Source organism: Gouania willdenowi, chromosome 8 (assembly GCF_900634775.1).
Source record: "Gouania willdenowi chromosome 8, fGouWil2.1, whole genome shotgun sequence".
NCBI lineage: Eukaryota > Metazoa > Chordata > Actinopteri > Blenniiformes > Gobiesocidae > Gouania > Gouania willdenowi.
The window spans coordinates 22,913,150-22,935,752 of record NC_041051.1 but is presented as its reverse complement, the minus strand read 5'-3'; the positions used below and the strand labels follow the sequence as shown (position 1 = coordinate 22,935,752).

General features: G+C 40.2%; 1 protein-coding gene across 2 annotated transcripts in view; it reads left to right on the top strand.

The window, feature by feature from the left end:
- The first annotated feature begins 926 nt into the window (after positions 1-926).
- The window catches only part of LOC114468709 (neuronal-specific septin-3-like), a 42,067-nt gene continuing 20,390 nt past the window's right edge, over positions 927-22,603 (top strand). For both annotated transcript variants that reach the window (XM_028455748.1, XM_028455747.1), the window contains exons 1-2: positions 927-1,047; positions 16,342-17,604. In XM_028455748.1, the coding sequence (XP_028311549.1) occupies positions 993-1,047; positions 16,342-17,604 (1,318 nt within the window). In that variant the 5' untranslated portion in view covers positions 927-992. The remainder of the gene's footprint in view (positions 1,048-16,341; positions 17,605-22,603) is intronic.

The following is a 22,603-nucleotide window of genomic DNA, read 5'->3' as shown; positions in this document are numbered from 1 at the left end:
CTGATCTAAATCTGATGTCATACCTGCAGCTAGCTCGTGATTCATCGCCATGATTAACTTCTGAAATGTAAAGAAATATAGGGAGTCAGTCTTTGAAAGGAATGTTTAAAGTGCCATAAATCAGTCTCTAGTTTAAAATAGTTTATTTATCAATGGATTGTGTAGTACAGAAAGATACTAATGACTAGACAACAATAAATTATAGGTACATTTGTTACTGTACTTAGCTTTTTCTGGTGTCTGTATACTTGAATATTTATTTTTTGGCAACTTTTACTTTTTACTCCTTACTTTTTTAAACAAATATCTGTACTTTCTACTCCTTACATGACCTTCAAAGATGATGTCACAATGTAAAAGCATGCCAACATTTTCAAGTTTTTGGGATTCTGGGTTTTATTGAGCATTTGCACTTTTTTTTTCTTGATGCATTTTATTTACAAATTGTATTTTTATGAGTGCTACATTCTCCAGATGTTCAAAGGTAACATATTGATCTTTTTAAGTTCCTTTAAAAAAAAAAAAATGGAATTTGCTGGTTTAAAAATCCTGTCTTATCATTGATGGGACATTTGTTTAACTTTTCTTTTTCTCTTTTTTTTTTAAATTTTTTTTTTTTTTTTATTACATTTAAGCATGTATTTTCTTACTTTTACTCAAGTAAAAGAGCACTTTCAATAATTTTACCATAGTAATTTTTTTACTTTTACTTGAATAGTGAAGACTAGTATTTTTATCACCTCTGATGAATGGATCACATTCGGTCTGATTAGTGCTGCTGTCTCCGGCCTCACTGGGTCCGCGCACCGCTGCTTAGTAAGGGCCAAGAGAAAGCAGTGGGCGGGGTCGCTGCTGGTTTCTTTCCAGGTGTTGCAGGGCCCCGCCCCCGGCTATCCGCCCCCGGCTGTCCGCCCCCTGTCCCCGGCTGAGGCTGAGGCTGAGCGGGGGATGGGCTTCACTCACACTCGGAGCTGCACCGGAGACCCGCCAGGATGTCGGAGCTGCCCGTCAACGACCACCTGGAAGGCATTTTATCTGATTTTGAAGGTCAGTGGACTCACCATGTTGGACTACAGACGGCTACGGACGGACAGACGAATGCATTCAGACTTTAACAACAAAAGTATTTCAAATATGTTCATTTTAAAAAAGGCATTTCCCTTGGGTTAAACCATTTTAATCTTTTTTTCTGGATGTAAAAACAACTAAAAGTAAGTGTTTATTGTAACTTACCTGTAAAACCGTTCAGTGTTTGCAGTAATGAGTTATTAAAGGAAACACACAGGGCAGTAACATGAGGAGGTGGGAGACATAAAAGCAGAAACTAATATTAAAACCAATTAGAAACCACTTTAAAAAAAACAAAATGAGGAAAATTGGAAAAACTCCCTCAATCCCAATTAAACTACTTTAAATCATTTAAGTAAAGCAAGTCCAAAAAGCTGTGGAATCCTATTTAAATCCTCTCCAAACAGCAGCAGCAGCACATGGAGACATCAAGACTTACATTCATAGCTTTGCTGTGGTTTATTTGTGTTGTTTTATTTGAAAGTTCACACACAGATGGAACAACAGAGCAAAGCTAAGGTGAACTACTGACAGTGTCTGACCACTGACCATCACTGACCACTGGAGCTAGTTTGGATCCTTCAGTCTGTGCATTAAAGTCAGTAACAGTGAAGTGTTAGTATCAGTGATGATGTCTGTTTTTACACACATTACACACACATCATTACATGCACAGCAGCTGCAGACATCAGCACTAAATGATTGCTTTGATTGGCTAATGAAGTGCCCTTAAAGTCAGTGTTGGCTGCTCATGTGACATGTTGGAACTGTGACTTATAGACAGAAGCTTAATGTGTGCACAGAGAACAAGGTGCTTACCGTACTGTGTGTGGGTGGTAAAGATCATGGACCTAACTACGGTAACTAACCAACAACTAACCAACTACTTCATATTTGTCAGAATCTGTCATCATGTCCAGTCTACGCATGGATCCAGTAAATAGTCGTGTGTGTGTGTGTGTGTGTGTGTGTGTGTGTGTGTGTGTGTGTGTGTGTGTGTGTCACTGAGGAAGTGTTTCCTCCCAAAACACAAACAGGAAGGTACGATAGTAAAACCAAAGGCACAAAGTCTTTCTCCAACGCGTAAACAATCACAAACTGACCCACACTTGTTTTCAAAACCATCCATAGTCTACAATTTAGATATTAGTGTGTTTTTGTCTATTTTGCTCTGATTTTGAGTGTTTGGGGGTCACAGAAAATTAGACTGAGGGCCACATGTGGCCCCCGGACCACCAGTTGTTTATTACTGATCAAGATGTCCTGCTGAAGGTCCAACGTTATGAGTAGTAAGAATTGAACATGCACTTTTTGTTACAACAGAGGCTAATCCTAGTAATCAGATCATCTGAGAAGCTGCACCCACCAACACTATGGATTTTAATTTCTGCCAGATAATCTAAGAAATGTTTCTTAAAACAACAACTTTTGTAAAACATTATTAGATTGAGTTATTAGTTTAATCTTCAGCAAACGTTCTTCCAGTTTTCATTTTCCCTTCTTGTTCTAAGATGCTCCATCCTGTGACGAACCATATGTAGATACTCGCCAAAAAAGACAGAAAATGTGGAATTCTGAACCTTTTTTGTCCTTTATTTAAAATCAGCCTCCAACATGACACAGAGAAACATCACATGCATGTTTTGGGACAATGTCACACATTTACAACACATGCTATTTTTCACTGGAAAAAATGTAATTGTCAAATGAATTTGACAATAACTAAGGCTCATTGTGCTGGCGGCATCGATGAGGGGTGATCTGGGGTACTTGGCCGCGGCGCTCGTGGGGAGACTTGCAGCGTCCTCTTGGAGCCCTGCTTCTGTTCCGGTTCCTTCTGGCTTGGGGTTCAATTCCTGCTGGCTCTGGGCCCACTGGCGGGTGCTCACTGGCTGCCTGTTCGGCGCGGCTCTGGCCGTCTGCAGGGCGTGGGCCTTTGCTCCTTCGCTGGGATCTCGGGCGGGGGGCCCTTTGGGCCCTGCCCTTAGGGGGTTTGGTGTTAAAGCGTGGGTGGGGGTAGAGGGGTGTTGGCAGGGGGCCTTTGGGATTGGGGTCGGTGGCGGGTTGCGCTGGGTCCTCGCCTCCTTGGGGCTTTCTCAGGTGTGTATGTGGGGGCGGTGGATGCCTCTCGGCTTGGTATCCGGGGGGGGGGGGCCTGCGGCTCCTTGGCCCCAACTCTTTCTGCTGGCCTGGCTACATCCTGGGCCCGTGGCGGCGCTTGGGTTCACAGGAGCAGTTCTTGCACAAACATTGGTCATGGATGAACTAGCATGTCTTGTACTGTGGGATAAACTCGTACTGGGCTTAACCTTAGACACGTTGATCCCAAATACCATTTTTAGGTTTAACCTGTCACACCTTCCCTCTGTTCACGGCCACCACCATTATACTTAAGCTCCACTCTTGCCACAACACAATAAGCACAATATGCACAACTATAACATCACATCTCACTCTCACTATAAAGCTGTTAACTGTTCCCCACCCTTTCCATTTCATACCCTTAGTCCCTCTTCCCAGTAAGTGAAGCAGATGGGCAAATACTGTATGTCAAATGTCACACTACATAATCACATGGCTTTGTGGGATTTCATGCAAAACCTGAGGGTAATTCACAGGTTGAAGACATTTCACTGTAAATGAAATGTACTGCTAAATACTGTATCTCTCTGACATGGATTAAACCCTCACTTTAATACACTTATTTAATAGTGTTTTTCCTGTAATATGGAGTGTCTACAGTTGTAACAAACGAACTCTAATTTCTTCTAATAACCTTCCTAGCTTTAATTAAGCATTTGAGCCACATTAATATAAAATTAATAACTAGTTGAATCTATTAACCCCATTCAACGTTTTCTATTATTGTTTCAGGATGTTTAATAGCAGTAAAGTCATCTAAACGGGGAAAGGTGATGAAACGGAAACAAAACAGAAATGGATAAACTAAAACAGAATCAGAGAAGTTTAGTAAAGCAGAATGTGTGTGTTGATCACACTCCTAACATGTTCTCTGAGGTTTCTGCACAGATAGTGTTAGATCAGCTTAGACTCAGTACTTAGTCCCTATGCTAGATGAGAACTTTTCAGACTGCACTAATGCCACTCTGTAAATTTTCAAAATAAAGGCTTGAATGTATGACTGGCTCCCATCAGGTGGACAATGGTATCTTTTAACAGAATGAATGAATGAATGAGCTGGCTGTCTTCCAAAGACAGGAAGGCTATGTTCAGACTGTGGAGACAGAATTCCTGCTCTGAGGATCCCAGTCCTTCACAGAAGTGGAGCTGACTTTTAGCCACTCGGTGTTAAAGAGGTTAGATGATTCAACACTTGGATTTCAATCTAAACTTTGTCCGATTTAACTGGCTCTTTTATTTCTGTGGGCTCATCATGGCAATTTGAGCAATTTTTACAAAATTATTTAGAATTAAAAATGATTGGAGGTTATCTCTTGAATTTGGTCTGATGTTTTTTGGCTGCATTTACACAGTTGGTGGGTGAGTTTAGTACTAAACAATGGCCTCCACTGAAAATGGATGGAAATCAGATTTCACTTCTTGAAATGTAAGTAGTAATGTTTAATGTTTTAAGTTATTTTGTTTTTTGTGAAGGACTGGTGCCTGGTCCAGGGTGTAGCCCTGCCTAGCACCCAAGAGATAGATAGATAGACTTTATCTGTCCTGAAGCAGAAATTATTTTTTTGACACGGCCACAACAGCAACACATTCAGCACAATAAAACACATTCAGCACAGTAAAACACATACAATTGGCTAGGGATGTCACGATACAACTTTTTCACTTCCGATATGATACCGATATTGCAGCCTTGCGTATCGCCAAAAAGCTTGATCAAGTGATGTTACTCAAACAGAGAACAACAGTCATCAACAGTAGGTTACTTTGTTGGAGTGTGAACCACAGTCACCTATGGATAGAAATGCTGGAGTGGAAAATTTTATCTGAGTGCTTATTTCAGTGATTTTAGATGCAGTCTGATAAAATTCGATATTTGTTTTCTGGCTGATATCGGACCGACATCAATATTGGATCGGAACACCTCTATTATTGGCTTAACACAATGAGGATCAATGACAGCTGAGATTGTCACCAGAAGACCTGAAAAAGAGAAGGCGGGTCTGAAAATGGATGAATGAATTTTAGTTAGTTTTAGCAGCAGCATGTTTTGGGGCAATATCAAACGTTTCCACAGTAGTAGTAGCCTTAGGGTTTCACTAACAGACAGAAACATACTAAACAAAGTGAACTTGAGTTCATTAGTGATTGTGTATCTGTTCAGCCTGAATAAACTGGGTTAGAGTGCTGAGCCAATGAACAGAATACAAGAGAAGAGCAACAAGATGATGACACTACAACAGCCAAGAGGCCAACGTTTATTTCTTTATTATAGTAAATTGATCTATGAGACTGCGAAACAGATGAACAAAGTTTTGTTTTTTTATTGCCATGTATGTTTGCATATACAGGGGAATATTTGTTTTAGTGGATTGATTTCCATTTCTATGTTGAAGCAGGGGTTAGGCATCAGATTTCTCATGATTTCTTTTCCTTCTTTGAGTCCTTGGTTTGAGGAAGATTTAGCAGTTGGTGAAGATCTGGCAGATGTTTGAGCTAAAGGACAAACCCTGGTCCTGGGCTGTGATGTGGAAGCTACAGGCTTGGGAGGACCTCCAGCTGCAGGCAGAGTTTCACAAATTCTTGCCATTTCTCTCTGATGGATTGAACTGAACTCCAGGGAATGGTCTTTGACTTGGAAAAGCTGTTGTCATCTTTGCCTGACTTCTTCCGTTTCAATGTTACAAGATGGCTTTTCTGTCACTATCAAATGTTTCTACAGTCACATACTTTGCAGTATATAAATTACTTTGATTATAAATAGTGCCTTTAGTTTTGAACATCGAAACCCTTTAGAGACAAATTACCTCAGATGTAATTGCTTTTTTGTTTTTAAGTTTATGAGCCATCATCTACTTCTGGTTCAGGCCCCCAGCATGTCAAAGGGAAGGGAGGTGGACTTGGGCTCTAGTCATATTGGGATATGTTTATCCAGCTTCGTAGCATAGGGCTTTGCTTCTTCTTGATCTTGAATTTATGAACAGAAAAAGCTCTCTGGTTTCTTGACTGGTTTTCCTCACAGTGAACATGGAGCTTCTGTTGGCAACAGGAAATTAACTTTGGGATGCTGAGCCACGCTGTTGATGATGCTGCGATCAATGAGCCTTTTCACCTTCCATCCTTAAATCAACAGCTGAGATACAACTAACATAAAGAAGTTCAGTGTGTGTTTCACTAAAGCTTTGTATTTGATTCACTCGGCAAACAATGTACAACGTTTGACACATCGGTGAGAAAATCCAGAGCTCACCTGTGTACTGTTGTTCTTGGTAACTTACCCTGCTAACTTTATATTTCATCCATCTATCCTGTTTCTACAACAGCCCAGGTCCATTTTGTGCAGGACTCTCTCAGTCTGTCACATGGAGCTTGATGGTGCTTATGCTGTTGCAGCATCCTTGTAGTTCTCAGTTGTAATGCATGGGTGGCCTCTTCGTGCAGATATATTGATTATGTCATTTGTCACTAGGTGGCAGTAATTAGTACAATAAGGTTGGGATCTGTTACTTTATGGATTGCTTGTTTGTCTGAGGACGCGATCTCTCATGGCTGAATATTTAGCTGTAAAATGTGAGAAGGCTGCTCAGCTTTGTTCACCACGTTTCGTCGGCAGTTTCAACAAAAATTCTCGACTGAGAGTTTGTTGATGTGTTAGTTCCCTGTGAGCCTAAGGGGAGGGTCCCTTAGCATTCTGGGTGGTGGATTTTTGGAACATTCATGTCAAGTCTGTAACTGCTTTTGTACTGTTATCTTCCTCACCGAAAAGGAACGCAAACTCTGTTTCTGTGTCTAATGTCCCTCGGGCAGCAGGTGCTCTGAAGCTGCAGACATGTGAGCACAGTGATGTCACAGGTTTTGTTCTCTCAGCATGTGCAAGCGCTCACTTGGTTATGAGTCGGAGCACTGTGTTATTTTCAGAATGACGACATTACAAACAGCTGTTTGGAATGTGTCTTCCAGATGTGCGTTTTAAAGCCTGTGTGTGTCTGTCTGTGTGTGTCTGCAGTCTGTCACAGGGTCAACATGATTGACCCAGAGACAGATAATAACCCACTCCTGATAACGAGTCATTAATGAACTCGTCGTGCACGTCTTCTGTGTTTAGCTGAAGCTCCTGAAGGCAGCACGTCACTTGGTTTACATCTTCAAACCACAAACCTTTCATTGGATCCAGGAAACTTGTGTAAACAACTCCTTCTCTGATCCTAAGGCTTCACCTCTTCATGTGTCCAAAATTACCATGTGTCTAATTGTCAGTATGTCCAAAAGTCCATGAGGAAGAACCAGGTTCCTCCCAATGATTTCCTGTCACAGTTGTTGTGTGAATGGGTGAATGAGGCTGATATTGTACATTATGTTTCACACTTTGCCTTTTTTTCCTTTCATTGTTCTTAGTTTCATGGTAATATCTTTTTCACGGTCCGAATTTCCCGTATTAGAACTAGTTTTTTCCTGGTTCGTATCATGATGTGTTCACCCTCCTTCTTTAATGATGCATGTCTCATGTGCATGTGGACCGTTGCTTTTTTGTTGTTTAACTTGCCTCGAGCTTCAGCTCTATAACTTTGATATCACCTATGATGTGTACATTTCACAGAAAACCTCCTCAGTTTTTTTCCCACACTCTGGTGAACAAACAGTAGGTCAATCATTTTACTGTGGATATTGTAATAAATAGTATTTGTAGTTTGTTCTTTGTGTAACGTGTGGTAAATTAGGCAGATTGTGTCCCTTTTAGAGTGGTATTAGTTTGTTCCTGCACACTCTGGACATGTAGCACATTATCCTAAAAGCTCTGTAATAGGTCCCATTGTTAAAGCAGAACTAAGTAACTTTTTCACCTTAATAAATCCTTCTCATAGTCCCTGTGAGGGTAATACAAGTGTTTATGGGGTGATTGGGGGGTCTTTCATCTCTCCCTGCTGTCTCTGGCCAGAAAACAGCACTTGCAACTTTCCCTGCCTCCGACCCGGTGGCAAGACATACTGCTTTACAGCAGCCTAATGCAAACACTGTTGTCACGGCAACAGGCACACGCACACACTCACAACCCAGTGCTCCGTCAGGCAGCACACACACAAATATCCATCCATCCATCAATCCTTCCATTTTTAGAGCTGCTTTGTCAGCAAACAAACACATCACACACATTTCCACACTCCCTTACGTATTACTCCCACATCATTCTTTTATTTTACTTGTCTCTCTTCCTCATACTGTTCGCGTGGGACTATATGTGTGAAAGCACCCTTAGTGTCACTGTTGTATTAGGATTTTTCAGTGATCGGTTGCTACCGTCTTGGGAGAGCAAAGGTGCTCATGTAGCTGTGGGGTGGGGCAGGCGGCGGGGGGTGTGGAGTGTTTACGACAGTGACATAACCAAAAGCGACCTTTAGGGGGAGCGCTAAGCGCAAGTTACTTAGTTCTGCTTTAAAGCTTTGCAGGGATGTGTCCTGAGACCTTATAAAGACCTTATCAATGGTTGATGGGAGTGATCTCTAGTGGAGATATAGACAGACCTGATCATCTATTTTCTGAAAATCAGGATATAAAATGATAACACTGACTTTAAAGTTATAAAACACCAATAATGGAAATGATCTGTCCTGAACACTGTATCCCATTGTGTTCTGTAGAGATTTTTTGACCGTTCAGTCTCGTAAGAATCAGATTTCAGAGTCAAGAATGTTCTCAGACTGTGGGATGGTAAGAGTGCTGATAAGTGTAAGTGTGTAGCGGTCCTCATGCTGTTACGTAGCCCCTAAACGTGTGTGGAATGTAATGGTGGAGGTGGTGGGGTCTCTGACATGCCCAGACTAAGATCCTGTCCCGTGTCTTTACTGGATCACTGGTCACTAATACCAGAAGGACAAAGTCATTAATGAGCCAAAGCTTTGCAGGTCGTCCCCTTTTCTGGTAAACCTTAATGTGTGAACATTTACAGATTGCTTTTAATTAGATTTTTAAACTATTTTCCTTGCTAGTATAGCCTTTGATTTGATGGTTAAAAATATGAATATACTTATTGTTCCTATTGCTAGATTTATTGCGAACTAACTTTATTGGTGTAGGAGCAGTTGCAGCAGAATGCCAAAGAAAACATTGATCAGAACAACAATCACCTGCATTGTAAAGACAGAAATAGGAAACGTAGTTTGTCTGCTTTCTGCATGTTTTCAGAGTAAAAGTTCATGCCTTTATCTGGAAAGTGGTTTGTGACCACGCTCCAATGAGAGATGTTATAAAGTGAACAGGAATGTGTTGCTGCAGGTTATGCTACAATCACACCTCGTAACACCAAACATTTGTCGTCCAAATGCTGATCTGTAGGTTTTATGGCCCCTTAATACTCAGGAAGCTCACCTAGATCAAAACTAGAACGAGAACAGGATTTGTCAGTTGAGTCGTTGTCCGCTCAGTAATTAATGTTTTTTTTTTTTCCAATATTGCACTGTATTTTGGAACTAAGGTTAATCATATTGGCTTTAACATTGTGCAGATTATTGTACGTAATCAGCCCTTTGGCAAAAAGGCTTTTCTGCAAGAATATATCAGAACCCAAATGTCTGTTTGCTGTTGGCAGCAAAAAAAGGCAAATTTTAATTAAAAAATGTCAGCAGGAAGATCCTCCTGGATTATAAACCTCCATGGGGAATCAGAGAGCGATTTGACAATGAAGGAATCAAAGAAATAATAAAAATCCAGCATTGAAGCGTGGCGATCACTGAGGTCATTGACACGTTGACATCTATCCATAGGAGGGGCAGTTGTTATTAAATGCATGTGAAACACACACACCAGGGTCCATCATTGTGTACGTCACACACAGACTCTGGTCTTTTAGCAGACAAGGCATTGTGTATTTGGAGAGAATTAGTAAAGGCACAACTGCAAAGATGAATGTACACAGCATGTACAGCATGTTGAAAATTTTTTGTTTTCACTATTGGAGAGAGCACAGTTGACCGAGTCAAATTCCTCGTGTGTACAACATACACTTGGCGAATAAAGATGATTCTGATTCTGATTCTGATTCTGATACATGAGGCGTACCATAAGTCTCTGGTCTTTGGAGAGAGCAGACGTGTTTTCATTCGCTCCGATAACACGACCTTGGCTACAGCTGGCTACAGCTGAACAGCCTGAAAAATTGGGCCCAAGACTGAAGGAAAATGGTGAAAAAACCGCAGGGAGGCCCTTCAGAACCCAATTCGGGTTTGGAAGAGGTCAAGGAGATGATAACGCGAGGGTCTACGAAACCTATCTGCCGAGATAAAGTTGTTGGAAAAGACGCTGGAAAACTCACTGGAAAACCTACAAAGCGAAGCAAAGGTACTGAAAGAAAAGAATGAAAGAAATGCTGAAGAGATAAAATTGTTGAACGCCTGGAATAAAAGGAAAGAGAGAAAGATGTCATCATCACAGGCCTAAAGATAAAACCCAGGAGTTACGCGAGTGACGAAGAAACAAAATCGATTGAACAACAGGTCATTGACTACCTGGAGTCGAAGGACATTGTCCTGAACCCTGACAACATCAACTCCTGCCATCTCCTGCCAAAGAAAAATGATAACAGAGCTGTAAAAATAACCTTCACGAATATGAAATTCAAAGGAGAACTACTGAAGCAAGGAAGAAAGCTGAAGGAAACGAAGGTTTTTATTAATGAAAGCCTGACAAAAAAAAATGCAAGCATCGCATGGAAGGCACGCCAAATAAAAAAAGGAGGAAAGATTTTAAAGACGTGGACAAGGAACTGCAGAATTTACATCACACCACTGGGAGAAGAGAACGGAAAACCAATCCTCATCAAAACGATGGAAGACTTGGGAAAATACGAAGGATCCACCTAAACAACAACATTACTGATGGTAATCATGGATATGGACCCAGATCTATATAAACACTGGAAACAAAACTCAGACTGTGATTATTTTACGGAGACTGAATTAAATATGGAAACTAAGAGTAAAAAAGGTCCGTCATTTATTCATTTCAATTGCTAGGTGGTGGGGTGATTAAGGATTACATTAAATTTAAATTCAAAGTGTTTATTGTCATATGTGCAGTTAGAAACACGTTTTCCTGTACAATGAAATTAATACCTTGCTTATGAACTAAGATATAATAATGTGTTTATACAAGTTAAATCTAACAGTGGAAAATACAACACTGCCAATAGAACTAACAACAGCTGGATTAATCTTGATGTAGAGACAAAACAAGCTGCAAACTTGTGTGTCCAAAAGAGACATTCCCGAGTGGTGACACTATGGATGAAAAGGGAAAAAAACTTCCAAACACCTTCGAAAGAGGAACTTTTCTTGCACTGGAGGAATGCTAACAACGTCTGGCAGGGAACAAGGCCAACATGAACAACGATAGAGAGGAGGAGGAAAAAAAAAAGTCGTCAACACTGACTACAGATGAGAATACACAAAAAAGGACTGTTCAGAACAACTCAAGAATGTTTGACCAGAGACCCATGTAAATTTGCGATGGTAAAACAGGGGACAGGACCCAGATAAGCAAACTGCTTCTCTCGTCTCCTTTTTCGGCATGTACAAAAAAAAAAAAAAAGTGAATGTAACCATGTCGGAAATAAACTGAATAAAATAAAAAATAAAATGTATACGCACACATGCACGCCCACATAGACACAGACACGCATGCACACAGAGCAGAGACGGCGAGGTGAAGCTGCCCTGTCACACTAATTATTTAGTTTGACAGGGTGTTAGCAATTACCTGATACCAGGACTCCTTATCTCAAGCATAAAGGGCAGGTTTATACTTGTAGCCTCAGTGAACCTCGCCAAGTCTCTACCTGAACACACACACACACACACGCACGCGCGCGCGCACTCCCAGCCTCCCTGGAGCCTGCAGGGTTTGTGAGCTATTAGACTCTGCTCGGAACTGAGTGGGTAAATGATTTAAGAGCCACGGCCCCTAATGACTATTTTAGGTTTGTTCTTTTAAACTCAGTGCAACACACAAAGCTTTTCATAACTAAGGATTGGTTGAAGTGCATCAGATTCATGTTTAAACTTGTTTAAAAGTAGCACCAAACTATACATCTCATGTAGCATGGCAATATTAACATTTCAGTCAGATTCAGTCTACAGATGAAAGTGTGAGCAACATTGCTTGGAATTTTCCCTTTTCTCAGGTTGAGCTTACATTAGTTACATTAGTGTCATCCATGTTCTTACAGAGTGATAAAGTATTATTTACAATGACTTGAGTAGTTGGTTGATTTTTTTTGTGCATGTAGTGAATGTGTGTTTGGTAAACCGTACACCGGATAAGTTTGGAAAAATAATCTAACTCTATAGTAACGCAGCACAAATGACTGAGCTGATGGAGGAGTTATGAAGTTGACCTACAGTGATGAACATATCTGTTTGCTAAGTTTACAGGTATGAACAAACTGCTTTCACACATGAGTCAGTAAGAGAGAGATACATTAGATGTCGCATGTACAGGCAGCTTTGAGGCTTCAGAGCAGAAACATGGCAACTCTGACAGTTGACAGAGATCAGACTTCCACACACATAAAAACCAGTGAGCATTCTTAATATAACCTCTAACAATAATTAAATAGGTTACAGAATAAACCATTTTAGTGTCTCAAACTGCAGACGCGTCCCGACCTGTGCTCAGTGATACGACGACCACACACATTCATACTTCATACACTGAGGCAGGTCTCCCATGTTACCAAAAATCAACTCTACAATTCCATACAAGAACAGAACAAACAATTGATTTAATTAGTGTTTTCTCTTTTCATCATCATGGATTAAAGACAAAGGGCAGCGCAAAGACAAGAAAAGATGAGACTAAATCCGTAATTACAGAAATCATGGAATTCGCTTCCTGAAGTGGAAATTTCAATATGACACAGAATGAAGTCTCACATGCATGTCTTTGCACAATATCATACAAATATACTGGAGTCTTTTTTTTCCTGTCAATGGGTTAGCAAAAAGACGAAAAAGGTTCATTCACAAAGAACGTGCTATAGTGTTCTACCAGAACTCAGGAAAATTGAATAATTCACCCTGTTTAAGGTAGGGGTGGGAACCTCTGGGTACCATACGATACACAATACAAAGCTCACGATAATGATTATGTCATGATATGAGGACACTGCGATTATCGATATATTGGTCAGAAATCAATCTACGATAATCTATGATATAACAGAAGAAAAAAAAGATTCAGTGAAAAAATAGATTTTTTATTTTATATGTCTGAAAGACAATAAATTGAAAAAGTGTCCTATGAACAGTGACACTATTTTAGTGCAACATTTCTGTAATCAAGTGTCAACATACCAATGTAAACCAATAAGTATTTCCAATAGTGCTTTCTGTCAACAAAAAATAGGGTCTTTCTTACCAGTGACACTATTATAGTGTAATATTCCAGTAAACAATATATTGGTTCCTTCAAAAGTGACATTTCTGTGAATCCAAAAAATAAATAAAAAAAATAGATAATCGATACTTAGTGCGATATATCGCCGTATCAAGATATCGTCACACTCGTAGTTTAAAGCCGCACTCTAAACTCACCTGTTTATCCCACCTGAATGCACCTGCTGTCTTCATTTATCTTTTTTTATTTTGATCCTTATTGTTGTGTGTCAATGCCAGAGTAAAGGCCAGTCAATGTTTCCTCCATGTGTGCATCTCTGTGATGACTATAGCTACATGTAAATATATAGATATAGAGTCAATAATACATTACACTGGATGCTGAGGCTTTTAGTTTTTAAAAGAGGGATTGGGCACAGAATGCTTTAATATGGATACATCACGTAGAAAGAACAAATTTGGCAACGAAGCAATATGATGTTTGTGTTTTTATGCGTACACATTTTGAACTTTCACTGTCTGTAGGAAAGAATGAAGTACTGATGACTCGCATTAGTTCATCTTAGAAGAACAGCTCAACCATTTTGTTGACTTTTTTAAAACTTGACTCCAGCACCCAGTCGCTCACAGTGGATCACATTACTGTACTTGGCTTTTGTAACACACGAGTCCATTCCTCATGGTTCCCCGTCTCAATCCACCCATTGTGTTCACAGCTCTCTGTGTGTGTGTGTGTCTGTGTGTGTGTTCGTTCTCATCAAGCATGTAGGGTCACAGTGTGATGTTCCCATCTTTTGTCTTTGTGGAGTGTTTCCATCACCCTCGGCCTCTGCACTGAGCTGACACATTTGTCAGGAGGAGATTTACTATTATCACCTTTCATGGTTAGTGTAGCAGTGGCGTTTTAGCCTTTAGCAATCCTGCTGCATTCCAGGGGTTTTTATATCAGGTTGCTACTTACCTGTCTGAACTGCTGCAGCAGATAGAGGCTACGAGTTTACACGGAAAACCGAAAGGGAAAATGAAGTTCACATTTTGAAACGGAAACAGCAATCTGACCTGTTTTTTCTTTTCTTCCTCATTTGATTTAAAATGACACGGAAATACCTCACATGCATGTTTTGGGACAATATCACACTTTTACACACTAATGTTCACTGGAAAACTGGTGATTGAATGTCTAGAAAGTGATAAACAGACAAACATGTGCAATTCCACCATAATCTAACATAATGTAATGTAACAGTTTGTCTAGTGATCATGTTATCCTGTGACTGAAAATGAATGCAGAGCTTCATCTAAAGTGGCTCAGAAACAAAGGTTTAGCTGATATTGTATTAGCTGAACTGGTGGTCGGTTACAATTACACCGGTTACAATTTACTCAAGTGAAAGTAGAAGTAGTCATCCCAAATGCCTACTTCAGTAAGAGTAAAAAAGTACTCAGTGGAAAAAGTACTCAAGTACTGAGTAACATCTTATTTTATCAAAAGACATCAAAATCACAACATCTATTCTTAGAACTTATACATTCAAACTAGTGCTGGGCCAAAAATTGATTTTATCGAATTTGTAGATAAAAGCAATTTTTATTTTGCAAATTCGAGTCTGTTTTCCCCACCACAGTTTTTCTGACTTTTTTGCGTTCCGATGTAAGCCAGCCCCTTCTATGTTTACATTTGTTTACCCTTTGAGTAGGCTATATGTGTGCCACAGACATGTTTAATTTTTTATTTGTACTATGCTGAGATGCTAAGGGAAGAGTTTATTATTTTTTTATTGTAATGTTATATGTTATAAAATATGAAGTTATCTGATTTCTTAATCAGAAAGTTTATTGTTACTGTTGCACTTTTGCTTAAACCTGGGTTAAAGCTTGAAATAGTTGAATGACAGAGCCTCATTTACTTTTTATTTTGGGATTGTTCTCTGCATTTTAACTCTTGAGGACAATCACAGCAATAAAGTTGCACTTTTGACAATATATCTGATGTCTGCTGTCATTTTTAAGTGCATAAAAAAATTTAATCGAAAGTCAAATTAAAAAAAATAATCTCTCTATCTCTCTTCTGCACCCCTCTCTTTACCATCCCATCCCCTCTTCAAGCCTTCCCTTGCTCTTGATGCTGAACCTCATTTTCCTATTGACTTTATATCAGTATTAATTTTAAATAGATAAATGAACTGAAAAACCAAAAATAACTGCTAAAATGTAAGAGTGACTTAAATTCAGGCTTTCCAGGGTGACCTGCATTTTCTGCGGCAAAAGAGTCACTTTGTGAAGTGTCGGTTAATTTTCAACAGGAGTTGATTCTCAGTAGCCAAAAATGGTACTGTTATAGGTAAATGAAATTTACTCAAGTAAAAATAGAAGTATGCCTCAATAAATTTACTTTCACGAGTACATTTTTTTCAAAAAGTTACTCAACTACATGTAACGGAGTAAATGTAACTCGTTACTGCCCACCATCTTTTTTTCTTACTTCATTGCAAAGGGAGATATTTTTTGTTTAGATACGGTACATTAGATTCAAGTTCTACATAGAACTTAACCTCAGGAGGTTCTCATCACTTATTTTCACATAAAGATGACTACCACGACTGTTTTGGGTGTTTGAACCCTTAAAAAAGCAGTGTTTTTATTTCCAGGTGGATGTTTAGGCCTTTCATAGTGTTTCAATTTTAATTATTGATGCATGGATGGGTTTGTTTTTCTAACAAACATTTCTCTTTCCTCTTTCTGTCTACAGCACTGAAAAGATCGTTTGACATCGACGATGATGACAATGACATCCCAGCGTCCCCTGTGCCCACCCCCATCTCCCCCTCCTCCTGCCACTTTATCCACAGCCAAAGTCCAGCCAATGAAGATCATGGAAAAGTGTCTCATTCCTTCACCTTCAACAACAACCACAAGCGCCTGGGCTCTGCAGTCTTCCCCCACAGCCGCACGGGTTCTAGTCCCAGCCCAGTGCTCAAGTCCCGCTCTGTGGTCGGCAGTTTGTCTTTCAACAGAGGAAGCGTGAATAAGCCGCTGGTCCATAACAACGGCTCCTCCGTGAGCCGAGCCTCGTCTTTCCAAAGCAGGTTAAAGCCCAACACCTGCACCCTGCTGTCTGCCGCAGGCAGCGACGACGACAGCCTTCACAGCTCCACTTCCAGCCTGGAGTACTCAGGGGTGAGTGCTTACACCATGCACCTGAAGATGGCCTCTTATCACAACCCTGCAGCACAGCCTCAGCTCCAGCAGCTGCAGGCAGACACAAACCTGAAGAGGAGCCCAGTCCATGGTCTGAGGGGGCTGAACCACGGGGGAAGAAGTCCTGATGGAGGGGCTTTCATGGGGATTCAAAGAGATGCTAATGGAGACAGGTTCTCTCCAGGCTTTAAGTATGCTGATGCTAATGCTAACTGGAATGACCATTTTACCAACGAGAGCTACAGTGGCCAAAGAAACGTGAGACCCTCCCTTCCCAAGGCTAAAGACACTCCACGTCTCAACAAGTTCCCTCTGGACTTGGACAGCTTGGTGAACAATATCTCAACCAACAATGAAGATGTGACCAGGTGCTCCAACCACCTGAGTGAGCCTCAATCCTCTCCAACCAGCCCCTCAGCTTCCCTCAGCAGCCTGGACAGTTCTTCAGACACACTGTCCCATCTCTACTCCCACATCCCTCCATGTTCTCCCACTCACTCTCACAACAATGGATCCTTTTCTCCTGCTCAGAACTTCCATCTTGACATTCTGCCGGGGCCTCAGGTGGCCCACGTGAGCCACGCCCAACCCAGTGCCTCCAGCCCGTCCAGCACCTCCAGCACCTCCAGCCCCAGAGCTGTGGGGCTTTCAGAAGATGGGGAAGACATCGGCAGAGACAGTGTAGGTTTAATCCTACAGAGGATTGCTTCGTTCTCCTGGCCTGCTCCAGCTGGTGGGGCCCAACCAGCACCACATGTTCCCTGTCACACTGAACCAGTGGCTGACTGGAAACGGGAGAAGACAGTGAGAGACGGTGAGTGGATTGTTTACAGTTTATTGCTCAACGTATCACTCAATATAGACATGGGTGACAAGCGAAGCCCAAAGCAATCGCACAAAATGACTCCAAGAACACACACACTGAAAATACACAAAACTAAGACTACAAATATACACACATTTTTTTATTATTTATTAATTTTTTTCCCTTTATTTGAGATGGACATCACAATTACTATAGTTACCCTGATGTATTGTTTTGAGTGTGTTAGCACATGTGCTAATTTACAACACCTGTCCACAAGAGGCTTTTGAAAAAGATTAAAAGTAACAGAAAATAATAATAAAGTAAATATCCACTGCACAAAACATTACAAAAAGAAAAGCAATATTCAAATTTAAAAACTGTCATTGGTTATAGGGCAGAGGCAACATGGGCAAGCGCGAAAACGGGTAAAACTATTGATGTCAACACTGTTGTTTCAATTTCTAGCCATTTTGTATAGACCACAACAAAAACCACAGAAAATGACTAACGTTCAATGTTAAGATTAGTGTTGACAGGATTTACATTCAGAGAGTCGAGTTTACGTCCTTTCTGACTTTGAGTTCTAGCGACACGAGTTGTAAAGTGTTTTCTGAATGTTGGGATTGGAAACTTTCAGCACTTGTTTGTCCGTCTACATATGTTCTACTCATGGGATGAGACACCAGGATGTTTACATGGAATTCTTTTCAAGTGCAAATTAAAAGCAGCCTTTGGATCAGAGGACAAACAAGGTGAAACACCCTCTTTAACACCTGTTGGGACTTTCCCCTGTCTTCTCCAATCACCTCACAGGATTAATTACCTTCCTGGAATTTCTGACTCCCATGATGAATAAAAACACAAACAATTTTTATATCCCCTTTCCATATTTCTTCAGTTTATTATATGTCACTGATTCCAACACTTGGAGCCGAATGTTTTGCATTTCTTTCTCCTGTTTTAATGACTAAAATCACTCCAAAAATGAATTAATGTCATTAACTCGTGAAAAGTGAATTAAAGTGTCATCAGGAAACGTGTGCAGACATGCAGAATCGTTGTACTAGTGATGTCTAATCATGAGCTGCTTTAAGAGCTAACGCTGTGCGCGCTCAATGCTGACTTCAGTTTGTGTTGTATTAGTGCACAGCTAATGAAGGGGGAGGAGCTAGCTTCTGTTTCTGGTGATGAGTTTCACTGTGTTTTATTCATCTTCCACTTAACTTTTGATTGACGTCATAAACTAGGTACATGTCAATGCTTTATTTTGAAACAATGATTAATATTTGTGGATACTTGGCTGTAAAGGTTGATTTACATGACTCAGCTCTTAGAAAAGTCAATGTAGAGTGGACAGAGTGTGGGCAGCCCTGGTTTACGACCACAGAGGAAGCTGTGGAAATTCACAGTATGCTTTTTTTTTTTCCTTGTCTGTACATGCTGTCATATAAATAAAATAAATGAATTTATTGCATAATTGTGACCATCACCAGTCCTCCCTAAGGAAGGGTAAGAAACACTTTATTAAAGGGAAGACATAAAAAGAGTTATTCCTGAGTGAGGGGGTGGGGGTGGGGGGCATATTCACAGTGTGCTGACTTGAGCTTTGCATAGTGACCTAAACAGACCATCATGCATGCATCACAGCCGTAGACACTTTAGGCATCCAGGCTTTCTCATTCCCAGAGCACGTTTGTTGTTTTTTCACGTCAGCTTTCATCTCATTCACAAACTTTGAATTGACTTTGCACAACTTTGAACTTGAGTGGTGTGTAGTTTTTCTCTGGCTTTAGATTGTGTCGGAAATGTCAGCATTTCTGTTTAAATGAAATACGAATAGAATGAGGCATTCTAGGCTGATGTTTTTTTTCTCAGACTTTTTTTTTTAGAACATATACAGTATTTGTGTGTTGCTTCTCTCCAGTTTCTTCTACATTTCTGAAATTAAATGATGCATGTAAAGTTCTATTTGACCGCCCGTTTCTCTCACTCTTCTACACATTGCTCATCATTTGTGCAGTTTGGTTTAAATCTTGCCTCACGAAAGTATTGAAGTCCTTTGACCTATGGTGCTGCCATTAGACCTATGGCTCTGTTAGCCATCGTGATAGCCTTAAGCTAGCTTAGTTCCTGCATACAAAGTCATGTTCAACAATGTGTGGGTCTCATAGTGACGTGTGCATGCTAATACCCTCTGCTGTGTCGTCAGGTGAAAGAGATGTGAGCGCAGATGCAAAAGTGACCATTTTTAAAAATAAAATTTCTAGAACATGACAAATTCTTTTTTTTGGTTTCTGGTGGTTGAGGACCATTGGTGTAAATGACGAGTCACATCTATGAGGTGTTGAATCAGGTTTCAGGTGTTGTCTACTTTTATAATGAAGGGTTGGGTTTCTGTCATGGCTTCGGTCTGACCGACTCTTCCTCCAACAACATTCCTTGTTGCAGACCTACGGACCTGAACTTTCCCAGTGTGGGTGTGTCCACACCTCTACAGCCTGTGAATAGACGCAACTCTCTGATCAAGTTGGGACGTCTTGGTGCAGCTTAAGTCTCACATTTCTGTCTGTGTACATGTTGTAAATTACAGGCTGATGCACACTAATGGATGTTTACAGTGCTGATCCATCTCCGCACCGTGAGGGTCTGTGGCCCATAAAAAAATGACTGAAAAGTAGCGAAAAACCCAAACAGGATGGATGTGCGTCTCTGTGTTGCTAATGATTGATATCATTGGATTCTCTGAGCTCTGACGTACGCTACCATGAATGTAACCCATGGATCCACTGATCCAGGCACTGAACCATCATTGGGTCTGTGGCTCAGGTAGGAGGGGGCTCACCTTCTGATATAGAGGTTGTGGGTTGGATTCCTGTGGAAGTGTTCTATTAGCTTGTTGCATGGCAGCGGTGTTGAAATTGTGAGACACTATTCTAGAGGACCAACTGGGATTGGAATGGAGTGGAATCAATGTGTGGGACCAGTTTGATGATGCTGACTCTCTGCTGGGGCCTAATTTCTTAACATTTCTACTCCAAACATCCAAACGTTGATGTGCTGCGCTGCATTTTATTCAAAGGTCACAGGAATTTGTTGTTTTAAAGCTGACGAATGAACAAAGGAAACTGGTTTTGAACTTTTTAAAGGGAAATCCCTTTCTTCTTCTGTTTAGCCTGCCAGTTTTTTCCTCCCCATTAGCTGAGATTGGAAGCCTGTTTCCTGCTCAGTTGTTTGGTTCAAGGCCCTGAAAATGTGTTTCCTGCTGCAGATAAGATTAGCTCACTCCGACTGTTAAAGCTTTGTTCACAAACAACCCAAACAGACTCAGCTTTGGAGTCACAGGGACGGACACATGAAGGGAGAGCATGAGCCGTCTCATCACGTTCACAAACATCACAGCAAAACAAAGTCCAGCTCTGAAAGTCTTTTAGACACAAATTAATAAACATCTGTCTCGTGTGCGTCAAGCTTGAAATAGAAAGAGAAGGTCTGTCCTTTGAAAAAGAAGCAGTGGCCATTCATGGTAAAGCTCTTCTAATGAAGAACATGTGATTGCGGAGAACAAAAACTTTTTTCTTAGTGGCACCGTGGGTAGGGTTTGCTTGTTCTCCATCCAGTCACATACTAACCAAACCAAAGAAGTTCTGTGTGATTTAAGGCTGCAATCCTGACCAGTGTTGGTCAGTAACACATTACTAGGTAATCAGCTTACTTTGGCGGTAACGCAGTAATCTAACGCGTTATTTTTTTCAAATCCAGTAATCAGATTATAGTTACTTAGTGACTCATTTATAGTTACTTAGCCGACTATGCGTTACTTGATCGCCATGTTTTGCTGTCAGAATAAAGCGTTATTTACACTTTCACTGTAAATTTAACACCAAGACCAGTACCGTGTCTCATTCAGATGACGTCACACTAATATGCGACGTCATCTTAATGAGACTGTCTACCGCAAGCTGCTAACTTAGCAAAACAAATGCAGCATGGAGCCGTCAGAAAAGTACGCTTTCACGAGTTGGAAATGCAACCATTTCGCGTTTGTTGGCACTAGTGGAAAGAATATTGTTGTCCTTGACTATCTGATAAATGATTTGAGGAGCTTCTTTCAATGAGGTACAATCACTGTTTCACCTGTCACAATGTTCCGTAAATCGTGAACAGTAGGAGCAAAGAGCAAACTCTGATTTCTGTGCGGTTGCCACGTCATATGTTTTGTTACTATTATGGCACTACAAGGGAAATTTAAAAGAAAAAAACAGCAGAGATTTTTATTTGTTTTTTGAGTGTAAGATAAAACAAGATAAAGCAAGATTTTGCTGTACACTGTGCTTTATAGCTGCATATTTATTTAATTTTATTTAATTGTGGATCTGTGGCTCCTACTGTGTATATTATTTGTCTATATTTTTTATTTAGTAGGACACAAAGCAAAAAACTAATTTTTGTATAGAATTTTGCAAATGTACCATTGTTAACGTAAAAATAAAGTTCTTATTGCCATACATTTGTGTGCTTCTTTAAAAATACAAGTACTTTGTAATCAGTCGTTAGATTACATTTGAAATAAAGTAACGAAAGTAATAATCTGATTACTTTTTGAACAATTAATCTGTAATCTGATTACTTATCCAGAGTAACTTGACCATCACTGATCCTGACTAAGCATTAGTCAACAATTCACCTTACTAACCAGGGTTAATTTGGTCGACTAAAGGTTTTCTTCATAGATTTCGTCAACTAATTCTTTGTGATTAGTTGACAAAATTCTTTGTCAACTAAGTGATATCAGATATATTTATATTTTGTCGACTAATAAAAACACAACTATAGTTTCATCACATGGCATGAAATCTAATCAGAACTCATGTGAACATGTGATCTCACACATTGATCGCATCAAATCTATTGTATGTTTATTACAAACATTAATACCTTTCAATATCAGGTTGATCCAGAGATTTAAAAAAAAAAAATTGGCACATTCTGATTTTTTTCAATAAAC